The sequence below is a fragment of the Oncorhynchus gorbuscha genome, unplaced genomic scaffold, assembly GCF_021184085.1.
Source record: "Oncorhynchus gorbuscha isolate QuinsamMale2020 ecotype Even-year unplaced genomic scaffold, OgorEven_v1.0 Un_scaffold_756, whole genome shotgun sequence".
In the NCBI taxonomy this organism is placed as follows: Eukaryota; Metazoa; Chordata; class Actinopteri; order Salmoniformes; family Salmonidae; genus Oncorhynchus; species Oncorhynchus gorbuscha.
The window spans coordinates 269,032-284,602 of NW_025745796.1; the positions used below are offsets into that span (position 1 = coordinate 269,032).

The following is a 15,571-nucleotide window of genomic DNA, read 5'->3' on the forward strand; positions in this document are numbered from 1 at the left end:
CAGTTCCCCTCTGTATAGCAGGGTGTCACAGGACTGTAGAGAACAGTTCACCTCTGTATAGCAGGGTGTCACAGGACTGTAGGGAACAGTTCACCTCTGTATAGCAGGGTGTCACAGGACTGTAGGGAACAGTTCCCCTCTGTATAGCAGGGTGTCACAGGACTGTAGGGAACAGTTCACCTCTGTATAGCAGGGTGTCACAGGACTGTAGGGAACAGTTCCCCTCTGTATAGCAGGGTGTCACAGGACTGTAGGGAACAGTTCACCTCTGTATAGCAGGGTGTCACAGGACTGTAGGGAACAGTTCCCCTCTGTATAGCAGGGTGTCACAGGACTGTAGGGAACAGTTCCCCTCTGTATAGCAGGGTGTCACAGGACTGTAGGGAACAGTTCACCTCTGTATAGCAGGGTGTCACAGGACTGTAGGGAACAGTTCCCCTCTGTATAGCAGGGTGTCACAGGACTGTAGGGAACAGTTCACCTCTGTATAGCAGGGTGTCACAGGACTGTAGAGAACAGTTCACCTCTGTATAGCAGGGTGTCACAGGACTGTAGGGAACAGTTCACCTCTGTATAGCAGGGTGTCACAGGACTGTAGGGAACAGTTCCCCTCTGTATAGCAGGGTGTCACAGGACTGTAGGAAACAGTTCACCTCTGTATAGCAGGGTGTCACAGGACTGTAGAGAACAGTTCACCTCTGTATAGCAGGGTGTCACAGGACTGTAGGGAACAGTTCACCTCTGTATAGCAGGGTGTCACAGGACTGTAGGGAACAGTTCACCTCTGTATAGCAGGGTGTCACAGGACTGTAGGGAACAGTTCACCTCTGTATAGCAGGGTGTCACAGGACTGTAGAGAACAGTTCACCTCTGTATAGCAGGGTGTCACAGGACTGTAGGGAACAGTTCCCCTCTGTATAGCAGGGTGTCACAGGACTGTAGGGAACAGTTCACCTCTGTATAGCAGGGTGTCACAGGACTGTAGGGAACAGTTCACCTCTGTATAGCAGGGTGTCACAGGACTGTAGAGAACAGTTCACCTCTGTATAGCAGGGTGTCACAGGACTGTAGAGAACAGTTCACCTCTGTATAGCAGGGTGTCACAGGACTGTAGGGAACAGTTCCCCTCTGTATAGCAGGGTGTCACAGGACTGTAGGGAACAGTTCACCTCTGTATAGCAGGGTGTCACAGGACTGTAGGGAACAGTTCCCCTCTGTATAGCAGGGTGTCACAGGACTGTAGGGAACAGTTCACCTCTGTATAGCAGGGTGTCACAGGACTGTAGGGAACAGTTCACCTCTGTATAGCAGGGTGTCACAGGACTGTAGAGAACAGTTCACCTCTGTATAGCAGGGTGTCACAGGACTGTAGAGAACAGTTCCCCTCTGTATAGCAGTGTGTTACAGGACTGTAGAGAACAGTTCCCCTCTGTATAGCAGGGTGTCACAGGACTGTAGGGAACAGTTCCCCTCTGTATAGCAGGGTGTCACAGGACTGTAGGTGAAACCATTTGGTACAGGTATAGTACCATAAGACATACATCTATTTCTGCATCCCATATGGCACCCTATTCCCTACATAGTGCACTACTTTTGGCCAGGCCCCATAGGGCACTATATAGGGAAAGGTTGCCCTAGAACATGAATCACAACATGAAGGGTTCAAGTGGGATTTTGTCCCATTCCTAAACCATTCCTAGAGTTGCTATTGGCTTCAGATCAGAAGGCTACATCCCAACGTTGACATGACATCTCAGAGAGGATGGAAGAGAGGAGGAAGGGAACATCCCAGAGAGGACAGAGGAGAGGAGGAAGGGAACATCCCAGAGAGGACAGAGGAGAGGAGGAAGGGAACATCCCAGAGAGGACAGAGGAGATGAGGAAGGGAACATCCCAGAGAGGATGGAGGAGAGGAGAAGAGGAAGGGAACTTCCCAGAGAGGACGGAGGAGATGAGGAAGGGAACATCCCAGAGAGGACGGAGGAGATGAGGAAGGGAACATCCCAGAGAGGACGGAGGAGAGGAGGAAGGGAACATCCCAGAGAGGACGGAGGAGAGGAGGAAGGGAACATCCCAGAGAGGACGGAGGAGAGGAGGAAGGGAACATCCCAGAGAGGACGGAGGAGAGGAGAAGAGGAAGGGAACATCCCAGAGAGGACGGAGGAGAGGAGAAGAGGGAGGGAACATCCCAGAGAGGACGGAGGAGAGGAGGAAGGGAACATCCCAGAGAGGACAGAGGAGAGGAGGAAGGGAACATCCCAGAGAGGACAGAGGAGAGGAGGAAGGGAACATCCCAGAGAGGAGAGAGGAGAAGAGGAAGGGAACATCCCAGAGAGGACGGAGGAGAGGAGAAGAGGAAGGGAACATCCCAGACAGGACGGAGGAGAGGAGGAAGGGAACATCCCAGAGAGGACAGAGGAGAGGAGGAAGGGAACATCCCAGAGAGGACGGAGGAGATGAGGAAGGGAACATCCCAGAGAGGACAGCGGAGAGGAGGAAGGGAACATCCCAGAGGACGGAGGAGATGAGGAAGGGAACATCCCAGAGAGGACGGAGGAGAAGAGGAAGGGAACATCCCAGAGAGGACGGAGGAGAGGAGAAGAGGAAGGGAACATCCCAGAGAGGACAGAGGAGAGGAGGAAGGGAACATCCCAGAGAGGACGGAGGAGAGGAGGAAGGGAACATCCCAGAGAGGACAGAGGAGAGGAGAAGAGGAAGGGAACATCCCAGAGAGGACGGAGGAGAGGAGGAAGGGAACATCCCAGAGAGGACAGAGGAGAGGAGAAGAGGAAGGGAACATCCCAGAGAGGACGGAGGAGAGGAGAAGAGGAAGGGAACATCCCAGAGAGGACGGAGGAGAGGAGAGGAGGAAGGGAACATCCCAGAGAGGACGGAGGAGATGAGGAAGGGAACATCCCAGAGAGGACGGAGGAGAGGAGGAAGGGAACATCCCAGAGAGGACGGAGGAGAGGAGAGGAGGAAGGAAACATCCCAGAGAGGACGGAGGAGATGAGGAAGGGAACATCCCAGAGAGGACGGAGGAGAGGAGAAGAGGAAGGGAACATCCCAGAGAGGACAGAGGAGAGGAGATGAGGAAGGGAACATCCCAGAGAGGACAGAGGAGAGGAGATGAGGAAGGGAACATCCCAGAGAGGACAGAGGAGAGGAGAAGAGGAAGGGAACATCCCAGAGAGGACAGAGGAGAGGAGAAGAGGAAGGGAACATCCCAGAGAGGACGGAGGAGAGGAGAAGAGGAAGGGAACATCCCAGAGAGGACAGAGGAGAGGAGATGAGGAAGGGAACATCCCAGAGAGGACAGAGGAGAGGAGATGAGGAAGGGAACATCCCAGAGAGGACAGAGGAGAAGAGGAAGGGAACATTAATAAATAAATGCACCTGCTCTGTTTGATTGTCTCTCTCTCTGGACGAGGGACAGCAACAAGATGCAGAGTGTTTCTGAACCACTACCAAACACAACACTGTTCTGGGTGGCCATCAACATGAGGCTGCAGGGCAGTTAGGAACTAATGGAAAACTGTTGAACAGAAACTAAACAGAGGAAACTCACCAACACAGACCGATCCTGCCAGTGTGTAGATAAACGAGGTCCATCCTAGCAGAGATGATAGAAAAACGGTTGTTTTGGACTGGCATTGATAATGCATTTTGTTACCTCATTAACAAGTTAACTGTCACAGTATACACAACAATCAGCACATTTATAAAGCCTCATATTGTAAATGATGTGACTTGGTGGGCGAGTCTGACCACTTGGTATACCGACGTCTTGCCATGGGAGCTGTGGGCCATAACACTGAGATGGTCTCATATCTAATCCACCATAGGGCCCTGTAATACGATGACGTGGGAGCCATCCATTCAACGCTCCAACACTGACTGTGTGCGCGCGCACACACACACACACACACACACACACACACACACACACACACACACACACACACACACACACACACACACACACACACACACACACACACACACACACACACACACACACACACACACACACACACACACACACACACACACACACACACAGTAATGAACTACTTAACGTCTTACGTACGGTATAATGTGACCATTCAACACAGCACCACTGACTCCATAGCAACCACACAGCACCAGACTCCATAGAGAACAGGCAGGGTGACCATGGAAACCAAGCCAGTTGTATAAACTTTAGAAGACTCCCAACCCCTGGAGGACTTCTGTTTGTCACAGACAGTAGATAGTAACTTTGTCCCACCACAAACCAACGTCAGGTACAGGACAGTAGTTTTGGAATTGTTAGTTAGATTACTTGTTGGTTATCACTGCATTGTCGGAACTAGAAGCACAAGCATTTCGCTACACTCGCATTAACATCTGCTAACCATGTGTATGTGACAAATAAAATTTGATTTGATTTGATTTGACAGTTCCCACAATGAGAAAGCGTGTGTGATACACACCACACAGCACTTAGCTAGGGTTTGAGCTGAAAGGTTCTGCTAACTTTACTGAAAAGGTCAACAGATTTAGTGCCAGATTGTGGATGAATGGAGCACACAGAACAATATCGCTACAGTAGACCAAGCTCTGGTCCATGGTGTTACATGCAGCTAGAGCTTTCTTCAAGGAGCAGGTAACGCCCTGGACCAGAGCCAATAGAAGGCCTATTCAGTAAAGATGGTTTCACCTGAAGGAACTGGTTGTACCTGCTTGGCTCCTCCATCCAGCTTGAGGTCCAGATACAGTGTTGGAGTCCTGGTGAAGATTTTTGACTGGACAAAAAAAAGGACAAGACATTTATAGTATTTCATTGACCCCCAACATTCAGGCAGCAACCCTTTAACACCTAGCACCCTGATCTGTTGGGGTTACCTTTACCTCTCCCTCTTTTAACACCTAGCACCCTGATCTGTTGGTGTTACCTCTCCCTCTTTTAACACCTAGCACCCTGATCTGTTGGTGTTACCTCTACCTCTCCCTCTTTTAACACCTAGCACCCTGATCTATTGGTGTTACCTCTACCTCTCCCTCTTTTAACACCTAGCACCCTGATCTGTTGGTGTTACCTCTACCTCTCCCTCTTTTAACACCTAGCACCCTGATCTGTTGGTGTTACCTCTACCTCTCCCTCTTTTAACACCTAGCACCCTGATCTGTTGGTGTTACCTCTACCTCTCCCTCTTTTAACACCTAGCACCCTGATCTGTTGGTGTTACCTCTCCCTCTTTTAACACCTAGCACCCTGATCTGTTGGTGTTACCTCTCCCTCTTTTAACACCTAGCACCCTGATCTGTTGGTGTTACCTCTCCCTCTTTTAACACCTAGCACCCTGATCTGTTGGTGTTACCTCTCCCTCTTTTAACACCTAGCACCCTGATCTGTTGGTGTTACCTCTACCTCTCCCTCTTTTAACACCTAGCACCCTGATCTGTTGGTGTTACCTCTCCCTCTTTTAACACCTAGCACCCTGATCTGTTGGTGTTACCTCTCCCTCTTTTAACACCTAGCACCCTGATCTGTTGGTGTTACCTCTCCCTCTTTTAACACCTAGCACCCTGATCTGTTGGTGTTACCTCTCCCTCTTTTAACACCTAGCACCCTGATCTGTTGGTATTACCTCTCCCTCTTTTAACACCTAGCACCCTGATCTGTTGGTATTACCTCTTCCTCTTTTAACACCTAGCACCCTGATCTGTTGGTGTTACCTCTCCCTCTTTTAACACCTAGCACCCTGATCTGTTGGTGTTACCTCTCCCTCTTTTAACACCTAGCACCCTGATCTGTTGGTATTACCTCTCCCTCTTTTAACACCTAGCACCCTGATCTGTTGGTGTTACCTCTCCCTCTTTTAACACCTAGCACCCTGATCTGTTGGTATTACCTTTACCTCTCCCTCTTTTAACACCTAGCACCCTGATCTGTTGGGGTTACCTCTCCCTCTTTTAACACCTAGCACCCTGATCTGTTGGGGTTACCTCTCCCTCTTTTAACACCTAGCACCCTGATCTGTTGGTGTTACCTCTACCTCTCCCTCTTTTAACACCTAGCACCCTGATCTGTTGGTGTTACCTCTCCCTCTTTTAACACCTAGCACCCTGATCTGTTGGTGTTACCTCTCCCTCTTTTAACACCTAGCACCCTGATCTGTTGGTGTTACCTCTCCCTCTTTTAACACCTAGCACCCTGATCTGTTGGTGTTACCTCTCCCTCTCCCTCTTTTAACACCTAGCACCCTGATCTGTTGGTGTTACCTCTCCCTCTTTTAACACCTAGCACCCTGATCTGTTGGTGTTACCTCTCCCTCTTTTAACACCTAGCACCCTGATCTGTTGGTGTTACCTCTCCCTCTTTTAACACCTAGCACCCTGATCTGTTGGTGTTACCTCTCCCTCTTTTAACACCTAGCACCCTGATCTGTTGGTGTTACCTCTCCCTCTTTTAACACCTAGCACCCTGATCTGTTGGTATTACCTCTCCCTCTTTTAACACCTAGCACCCTGATCTGTTGGTATTACCTCTCCCTCTTTTAACACCTAGCACCCTGATCTGTTGGTGTTACCTCTCCCTCTTTTAACACCTAGCACCCTGATCTGTTGGTGTTACCTCTACCTCTTTTAACACCTAGCACCCTGATCTGTTGGTATTACCTCTCCCTCTTTTAACACCTAGCACCCTGATCTGTTGGTGTTACCTCTCCCTCTTTTAACACCTAGCACCCTGATCTGTTGGTATTACCTCTCCCTCTTTTAACACCTAGCACCCTGATCTGTTGGTATTACCTTTACCTCTCCCTCTTTTAACACCTAGCACCCTGATCTGTTGGGGTTACCTCTCCCTCTTTTAACACCTAGCACCCTGATCTGTTGGGGTTACCTCTCCCTCTTTTAACACCTAGCACCCTGATCTGTTGGTGTTACCTTTACCTCTACCTCTTTTAACACCTAGCACCCTGATCTGTTGGTGTTACCTCTCCCTCTTTTAACACCTAGCACCCTGATCTGTTGGTGTTACCTCTACCTCTCCCTCTTTTAACACCTAGCACCCTGATCTGTTGGTATTACCTCTCCCTCTTTTAACACCTAGCACCCTGATCTGTTGGTGTTACCTCTCCCTCTTTTAACACCTAGCACCCTGATCTGTTGGTATTACCTCTCCCTCTTTTAACACCTAGCACCCTGATCTGTTGGTGTTACCTCTCCCTCTTTTAACACCTAGCACCCTGATCTGTTGGTATTACCTCTCCCTCTTTTAACACCTAGCACCCTGATCTGTTGGTGTTACCTCTCCCTCTTTAACACCTAGCACCCTGATCTGTTGGTGTTACCTCTCCCTCTTTTAACACCTAGCACCCTGATCTGTTGGTGTTACCTCTCCCTCTTTTAACACCTAGCACCCCGATCTGTTGGTGTTACCTCTCCCTCTTTTAACACCTAGCACCCTGATCTGTTGGTGTTACCTCTCCCTCTTTTAACACCTAGCACCCTGATCTGTTGGTGTTACCTCTCCCTCTTTTAACACCTAGCACCCTGATCTGTTGGTATTACCTCTCCCTCTCCCTCTTTTAACACCTAGCACCCTGATCTGTTGGTATTACCTCTACCTCTCCCTCTTTTAACACCTAGCACCCTGATCTGTTGGTGTTACCTCTCCCTCTTTTAACACCTAGCACCCTGATCTGTTGGTGTTACCTCTCCCTCTTTTAACACCTAGCACCCTGATCTGTTGGTATTACCTCTCCCTCTCCCTCTTTTAACACCTAGCACCCTGATCTGTTGGTGTTACCTCTCCCTCTTTTAACACCTAGCACCCTGATCTGTTGGTGTTACCTCTCCCTCTTTTAACACCTAGCACCCTGATCTGTTGGTGTTACCTCTCCCTCTTTTAACACCTAGCACCCTGATCTGTTGGTATTACCTCTCCCTCTTTTAACACCTAGCACCCTGATCTGTTGGTGTTACCTCTCCCTCTTTTAACACCTAGCACCCTGATCTGTTGGTGTTACCTCTCCCTCTTTTAACACTTAGCACCCTGATCTGTTGGGGTTACCTCTCCCTCTTTTAACACCTAGCACCCTGATCTGTTGGGGTTACCTCTCCCTCTTTTAACACCTAGCACCCTGATCTGTTGGTGTTACCTTTACCTCTACCTCTTTTAACACCTAGCACCCTGATCTGTTGGTGTTACCTCTCCCTCTTTTAACACCTAGCACCCTGATCTGTTGGTATTACCTCTCCCTCTTTTAACACCTAGCACCCTGATCTGTTGGTATTACCTCTCCCTCTTTTAACACCTAGCACCCTGATCTGTTGGTGTTACCTCTCCCTCTTTTAACACCTAGCACCCTGATCTGTTGGTATTACCTCTCCCTCTTTTAACACCTAGCACCCTGATCTGTTGGTGTTACCTCTCCCTCTTTTAACACCTAGCACCCTGATCTGTTGGTGTTACCTCTCCCTCTTTTAACACCTAGCACCCTGATCTGTTGGTGTTACCTCTCCCTCTTTTAACACCTAGCACCCCGATCTGTTGGTGTTACCTCTCCCTCTTTTAACACCTAGCACCCTGATCTGTTGGTGTTACCTCTCCCTCTTTTAACACCTAGCACCCTGATCTGTTGGTGTTACCTCTCCCTCTTTTAACACCTAGCACCCTGATCTGTTGGTATTACCTCTCCCTCTCCCTCTTTTAACACCTAGCACCCTGATCTGTTGGTATTACCTCTACCTCTCCCTCTTTTAACACCTAGCACCCTGATCTGTTGGTGTTACCTCTCCCTCTTTTAACACCTAGCACCCTGATCTGTTGGTATTACCTCTCCTCTCCCTCTTTTAACACCTAGCACCCTGATCTGTTGGTGTTACCTCTCCCTCTTTTAACACCTAGCACCCTGATCTGTTGGTGTTACCTCTCCCTCTTTTAACACCTAGCACCCTGATCTGTTGGTGTTACCTCTCCCTCTTTTAACACCTAGCACCCTGATCTGTTGGTGTTACCTCTCCCTCTTTTAACACCTAGCACCCTGATCTGTTGGTATTACCTCTCCCTCTCCCTCTTTTAACACCTAGCACCCTGATCTGTTGGTATTACCTCTACCTCTCCCTCTTTTAACACCTAGCACCCTGATCTGTTGGTGTTACCTCTCCCTCTTTTAACACCTAGCACCCTGATCTGTTGGTATTACCTCTCCCTCTCCCTCTTTTAACACCTAGCACCCTGATCTGTTGGTGTTACCTCTCCCTCTTTTAACACCTAGCACCCTGATCTGTTGGTGTTACCTCTCCCTCTTTTAACACCTAGCACCCTGATCTGTTGGTGTTACCTCTCCCTCTTTTAACACCTAGCACCCTGATCTGTTGGTATTACCTCTCCCTCTTTTAACACCTAGCACCCTGATCTGTTGGTGTTACCTCTCCCTCTTTTAACACCTAGCACCCTGATCTGTTGGTGTTACCTCTCCCTCTTTTAACACTTAGCACCCTGATCTGTTGGGGTTACCTCTCCCTCTTTTAACACCTAGCACCCTGATCTGTTGGGGTTACCTCTACCACTCAAAGTATCAGTGAACACCATAACACTGAGTTAGTGTAACATTTTAATGCCACTGGTGTTGGAAAGTATCAGTGTTAAAAGGGAAATACTTTGAAAAGAGTAAATTCAACACTTTCTGGTGGTTCTCATATAAACACTTAAAAAGTGTGAAATTGAACAACCACAGTGTGTTTTACCAATCAAATTTAGCTGTGCAGCTATCCCACCCAGCCCGAGTCCCAGCTCAGTCCCACGCCCAGCCCAGTCCCACCCAGCCCGAGCCCCAGCTCAGTCCCACGCCCAGCCCAGTCCCACCCAGCCCGAGTCCCAGCTCAGTCCCACCCCCAGCCCAGTCCCACCCAGCCCGAGTCCCAGCTCAGTCCCACCCCCAGCCCAGTCCCACCCAGCCCGAGCCCCAGCTCAGTCCCACGCCCAGCCCAGTCCCACCCAGCCCGAGCCCCAGCTCAGTCCCACGCCCAGCCCAACCCTGCCCCAATACATTTACATACAGATAACTGCCAAAATGAAGGAAACACAAATGAGGAATACAAAATATATTGAAAGCAGGTGCTTCCACAAAGGTGTGGTTCCTGAGTTAAGGAATTAACATCCCATCATGCTTAGGGTTCTGTATAATGTGTGTTGTGTCTCAGTCACCAGACCTCAACCCAATTGAACACTTACTGGAGATTCTGGACCAATGCCTGAGAAAGCGTTTTCCACCACCATCAACAAAACACAAAATGATGGAATTTCTAGTGGAAAAATGGTGTTTTATCCCTCAGCTGGTAGAATCTACGCCACGGTGCATTGAAGCTGTTCTGGCAGCTCGTGGTGCTCAATGACAGATTAAAACACTTTATTTTGGTGTTTCCTTTATTTTGACAGTTACCTGTCCATTACCCTGTTGGCCATCGTTAGCCTCTCTGCCTGTCTGTAGTGTCTCCCCCTGCCCTGTAGTAACCAGAGGCAACCCGTTTCCCAGCTTCAACACATTTTCATGTGTAAAATGACAAACCTTATGGACGTCATTAGAAACTCTTGTCAGTCTCCTCTCCTGCCCTAGAGTAACCCCAAACCAAACCGGCCCTGGTCAAATTTACATCTGAAACATGACAAACCCACTTCCCCAGAAACCTGCAACTCATTTCCTGTCTCGTCTAACTCAGCAGACAGACACAGAGAAAATAAGGAGGAGAAGGAGGGGGGGGGGGGAAGAGGATGAATACTCGTGAAGATGTAATTGGCTGCAAACGTCACATGATGAAGCTGAATGTCTTGTGGTTGGTTGGGATTTCTGCCGAGGCATATCTAGGCCTGAGGCTTTCAACATCTCAGTTTTGTATAAAGTTTTCTGGCTTTGATATGGGCAAGACCCCAGCACATCATATCAACAGCCGACATTAAGTATTCATTCTGTATAATACAGTGACAAAGGAACAATGATGATGACAATGATGGCGATGATAAACTCCCCCCCCCCTTTTTCATCCACTGTGGTTTTGGACCTGTGATTACAAATGCGTTACATTGTAGGGTGAGGAATATATACATCTATTTTTAGTCGTTTAAGTTTATACATGTTCTTATGGCTGTTTGTTATGACTTCCACGTGACATCAATCAGTGCTTCTCCTAAATGCGTTTAGCAGCGGCGCGCTGCCGTTGCTAATTCGTGGACGCCACCGAACAACGTATATATAAAAATAAGAAATAATTTTACCATCCCGTGGTGCACCGCTGCTAAGCGCGTATAGGGGAAACACTGGGTGATGTCACGTGGAAGTCAGAACAAACATCCATAAGAACTTGTATAAACTTAAATAACTAAAACCCAGATAAAATATGTAGAAAATATAATAGAGCAATATATATATATATTAATGATTACCTTTGAGAACTAACAATCCCCCAAAATAAATAATAAACAGTCGGGGAGAATCCAAAATGTAGAAAATATCATGTCATGGGGCCCCCATTGATTTTGTTATACTGTTTGAGTCATTCAGATAGCATAAGAACAAGGCATAAGCCACGGCAAAATGTGTAGAATTGAAGGACATTTAGCTTTAAAATCTTCTCTCAGCACTATGGTAATTTTTTTTGAAGGTCATGAAATTAGCTTTAAAAAAAATTGTGCAATGTTCTCTCTGCCCCGCGGCAAAATGTATAGAATTGCAGGAAATTTGCTTTAAAACAGCAGCAGTTTGTCTCTGCGGCCAAGAAGAGGGCCTCTAAAACCGCACAACTAGCCACACCCACTACCACCACCCGGGTTATGGTTAGTATGGTGCTCCTGGCCTGTACACCCAGGGTTATGGTTAGTATGGTGCTCCTCACCTGTACCCCCAGGGTTATGGTTAGTATGGTGCTCCTCACCTGTACCCCCAGGGTTATAGTTAGTATGGTGCTCCTCACCTGTACCCCCAGGGTTATGGTTAGTATGGTGCTCCTGACCTGTACCCCCAGGGTTATGGTTAGTATGGTGCTCCTCACCTGTACCCCCAGGGTTATGGTTAGTATGGTGCTCCTCACCTTATGGTTAGTATTGTGCTCCTCACCTGTACCACCCGGGTTATGGTTAGTATGGTGCTCCTCACCTGTACACCCAGGGTTATGGTTAGTATGGTGCTCCTCACCTGTACCCCCAGGGCCTGTCCAGAGATGACGGCCACAGTGACTCCCTCCCTGCTGGGCTTGGGGACCTGGCTGTCCTTCAGCTCCTGGTACTGGGGCTCCACCATCTTGTCCTCCCTCCTCAGGTTGACCCACAGCTGCAGGCCCTGGACGGGCTCCTCAGACACGGGCATCTCTGCATGGACCACCCCTCGGCCTGCAGTCATCCACTTATGAAGAGACATGGACATAAACACACAGAGACGGACACAGAAACACACACACACAGATACAGAGAGGCATAGACACACAGAGACGGACACAGAAACACACACACACAGATACAGAGAGGGACAGACACACACACACAGATACAGAGAGGCATAGACACACAGAGACGGACACAGAAACACACACACACAGATACAGAGAGGGACAGACACACACACACAGATACAGAGACGGACACAGAAACACACACACACAGATACAGAGAGGGACAGACACACACACACAAAACACAATTACTAACCACATAAAGGAGAATTGTACAGTATAATATACATGAACTCAATGTTGTCTGATATGATTTCCATAATAAATCACCCCTGTGGACTTAATACTGGAACTAACTGGTTTCCAGGAGGAAATTAACTTCACATTTACACCTTTCCTTCCCCAGTGCTGTGATATGTACCTAGTGGATGTCTATCTTCCCCACTGTACCTAGTGGATGTCTATCTTCCCCAGTGTACCTAGTGGATGTCTATCTTCCCCAGTGTACCTAGTGGATGTCTATCTTCCCCGGTGTACCTAGTGGATGTCTATCTTCCCCAGTGTACCTAGTGGATGTCTATCTTCCCCACTGTACCTAGTGGATGTCTATCTTCCCCAGTGCTGTGATATGTACCTAGTAGATGTCTATCTTCCCCAGTGCTGTGATATGTACCTAGTAGATGTCTATCTTCCCCAGTGCTGTGATATGTACCTAGTGGATGTCTATCTTCCCCAGTGTACCTAGTGGATGTCTATCTTCCCCACTGTACCTAGTGGATGTCTATCTTCCCCAGTGCTGTGATATGTACCTAGTGGATGTCTATCTTCCCCAGTGTACCTAGTGGATGTCTATCTTCACCAGTGTACCTAGTGGATGTCTATCTTCCCCAGTGCTGTGATATGTACCTAGTGGATGTCTATCTTCCCCAGTGTACCTAGTGGATGTCTATCTTCCCCAGTGCTGTGATATGTACCTAGTGGATGTCTATCTTCCCCAGTGTACCTAGTGGATGTCTATCTTCACCAGTGTACCTAGTGGATGTCTATCTTCCCCAGTGTACCTAGTGGATGTCTATCTTCCCCAGTGCTGTGATATGTACCTAGTGGATGTCTATCTTCACCAGTGTACCTAGTGGATGTCTATCTTCACCAGTGTACCTAGTGGATGTCTATCTTCACCAGTGTACCTAGTGGATGTCTATCTTCACCAGTGTACCTAGTGGATGTCTATCTTCACCAGTGTACCTAGTGGATGTCTATCTTCACCAGTGTACCTAGTGGATGTCTATCTTCACCAGTGTACCTAGTGGATGTCTATCTTCACCAGTGTACCTAGTGGATGTCTATCTTCCCCAGTGCTGTGATATGTACCTAGTGGATGTCTATCTTCCCCAGTGTACCTAGTGGATGTCTATCTTCCCCAGTGCTGTGATATGTACCTAGTGGATGTCTATCTTCCCCAGTGTACCTAGTGGATGTCTATCTTCCCCACTGTACCTAGTGGATGTCTATCTTCCCCAGTGTACCTAGTGGATGTCTATCTTCCCCAGTGTACCTAGTGGATGTCTATCTTCCCCAGTGTACCTAGTGGATGTCTATCTTCCCCAGTGTACCTAGTGGATGTCTATCTTCCCCAGTGTACCTAGTGGATGTCTATCTTCCCCAGTGTACCTAGTGGATGTCTATCTTCCCCAGTGTACCTAGTGGATGTCTATCTTCCCCAGTGTACCTAGTGGATGTCTATCTTCCCCAGTGTACCTAGTGGATGTCTATCTTCCCCAGTGTACCTAGTGGATGTCTATCTTCCCCAGTGTACCTAGTGGATGTCTATCTTCCCCAGTGTACCTAGTGGATGTCTATCTTCACCACTGTACCTAGTGGATGTTCATTGTTCTTCTCAAAGCTCTACTAACATTAAAATAACACACTGGAAAGTTGTGTTCAAAATGGCTGCTCCTACTTTTGTTCCAGGGGCTAAGCTGTGCACTAAATAGGGTCTAGAGCCCTCAAACTCAACGTCGGACCTCGAAGCCAGTTCCACTGCGTGTTCTCATTGTCCCCTCTAATCAGGGACTGATTTAGTCCTGGGAAACCAGGTGTGTGCAATTCATTATCAGGTAAAACAGAAAACCAGCAGGCTCCGGACCTCGTAGGGTAAGAGTTGAGTACCCCTGGTCTAGAGAATAAGGGCTCAGGGAATAGGGGTTTTAGGCAAAAGTAGTGCACTATATAGGGAATAGGGGTTTTAGCCAAAAGTAGTGCACTATATAGGGAATAGGGTTTTTGCCAAAAGTAGTGTACTATATAGGGAATAGGGGTTTTAGCCAAAAGTAGTGCACTATATAGGGAATAGGGAGACATTTGTGATGCACATTTTCAGTGCCCAGAGGGTGATGCAGCGTTGCTGTGGGAAGCTAATTGAGCAATAACACTTAAAACTTTCGTCAGCATCTTTCCCCTCCTGTTCCACTGTGAGGAAACCCGTCTGCCCTGGGTTAGTAGCTCCAGCCCCCCTGGGTTAGTAGCCCCCCCTTCCCCCCAATGCTCTCTCTCTCTCTCTCTCTCTCTCTCTCTCTCTCTCTCTCTCTCTCTCTCTCCAAGTCTCTTGTTGTAGTATTTTGGTATTTTATTAGGATCCCCGTTAGCTGTTGCACACACACACACACCAAGTCTCTTGTTGTAGTATTTTGGTATTAGGATCCCCGTTAGCTGTTGCACACACACACACACACACACACACACACACACACACACGCACACACACACACACACCAAGTCTCTTGTAGTAGTATCTTAGTATTTTATTAGGATCCCTGTTAGCTGTTGAGAAAGAAGCAGCTCCTCTTACTGGGTCCACACAAAACATGACATCATTTAGTCTCCTTGTTCAACAGCCATTCATTACCACATTCAGCTGAGGTCCAGAACTTAGGGAATGATTTGTACCAAATACAATGTTCTTAGTTTTAGAGATGTTCAGGACCAGTTTATTACTGGCCACCCATTCCAAAACAGACTGCAACTCTTTAAGGGTTTCAGTGACTTCATTAGCTGTGGTTGCTGATGTGTACATGGTTGAATCATTAGCATACATAGACACACATGCTTTGTTTAATGCCAGTGGCATTTCGTGTCT

General features: G+C 48.0%; 1 protein-coding gene across 2 annotated transcripts in view; it reads right to left on the reverse strand.

The window, feature by feature from the left end:
- LOC124020064 (pirin-like) overlaps window positions 1-15,571 on the reverse strand; it is a 28,556-nt gene that overhangs the window by 6,830 nt on the left and 6,155 nt on the right. The window contains exons 4-7 of one of the 2 annotated variants that reach the window (XM_046335475.1): window positions 12,183-12,389; window positions 4,703-4,787; window positions 3,769-3,897; window positions 3,569-3,613 (exon numbers count right to left, since the gene is read on the reverse strand). In XM_046335475.1, the coding sequence (XP_046191431.1) occupies window positions 3,569-3,613; window positions 3,769-3,897; window positions 4,703-4,787; window positions 12,183-12,389 (466 nt within the window). The remainder of the gene's footprint in view (window positions 1-3,568; window positions 3,614-3,768; window positions 3,898-4,702; window positions 4,788-12,182; window positions 12,390-15,571) is intronic. The other variant, XM_046335476.1, reaches the window with a different exon arrangement.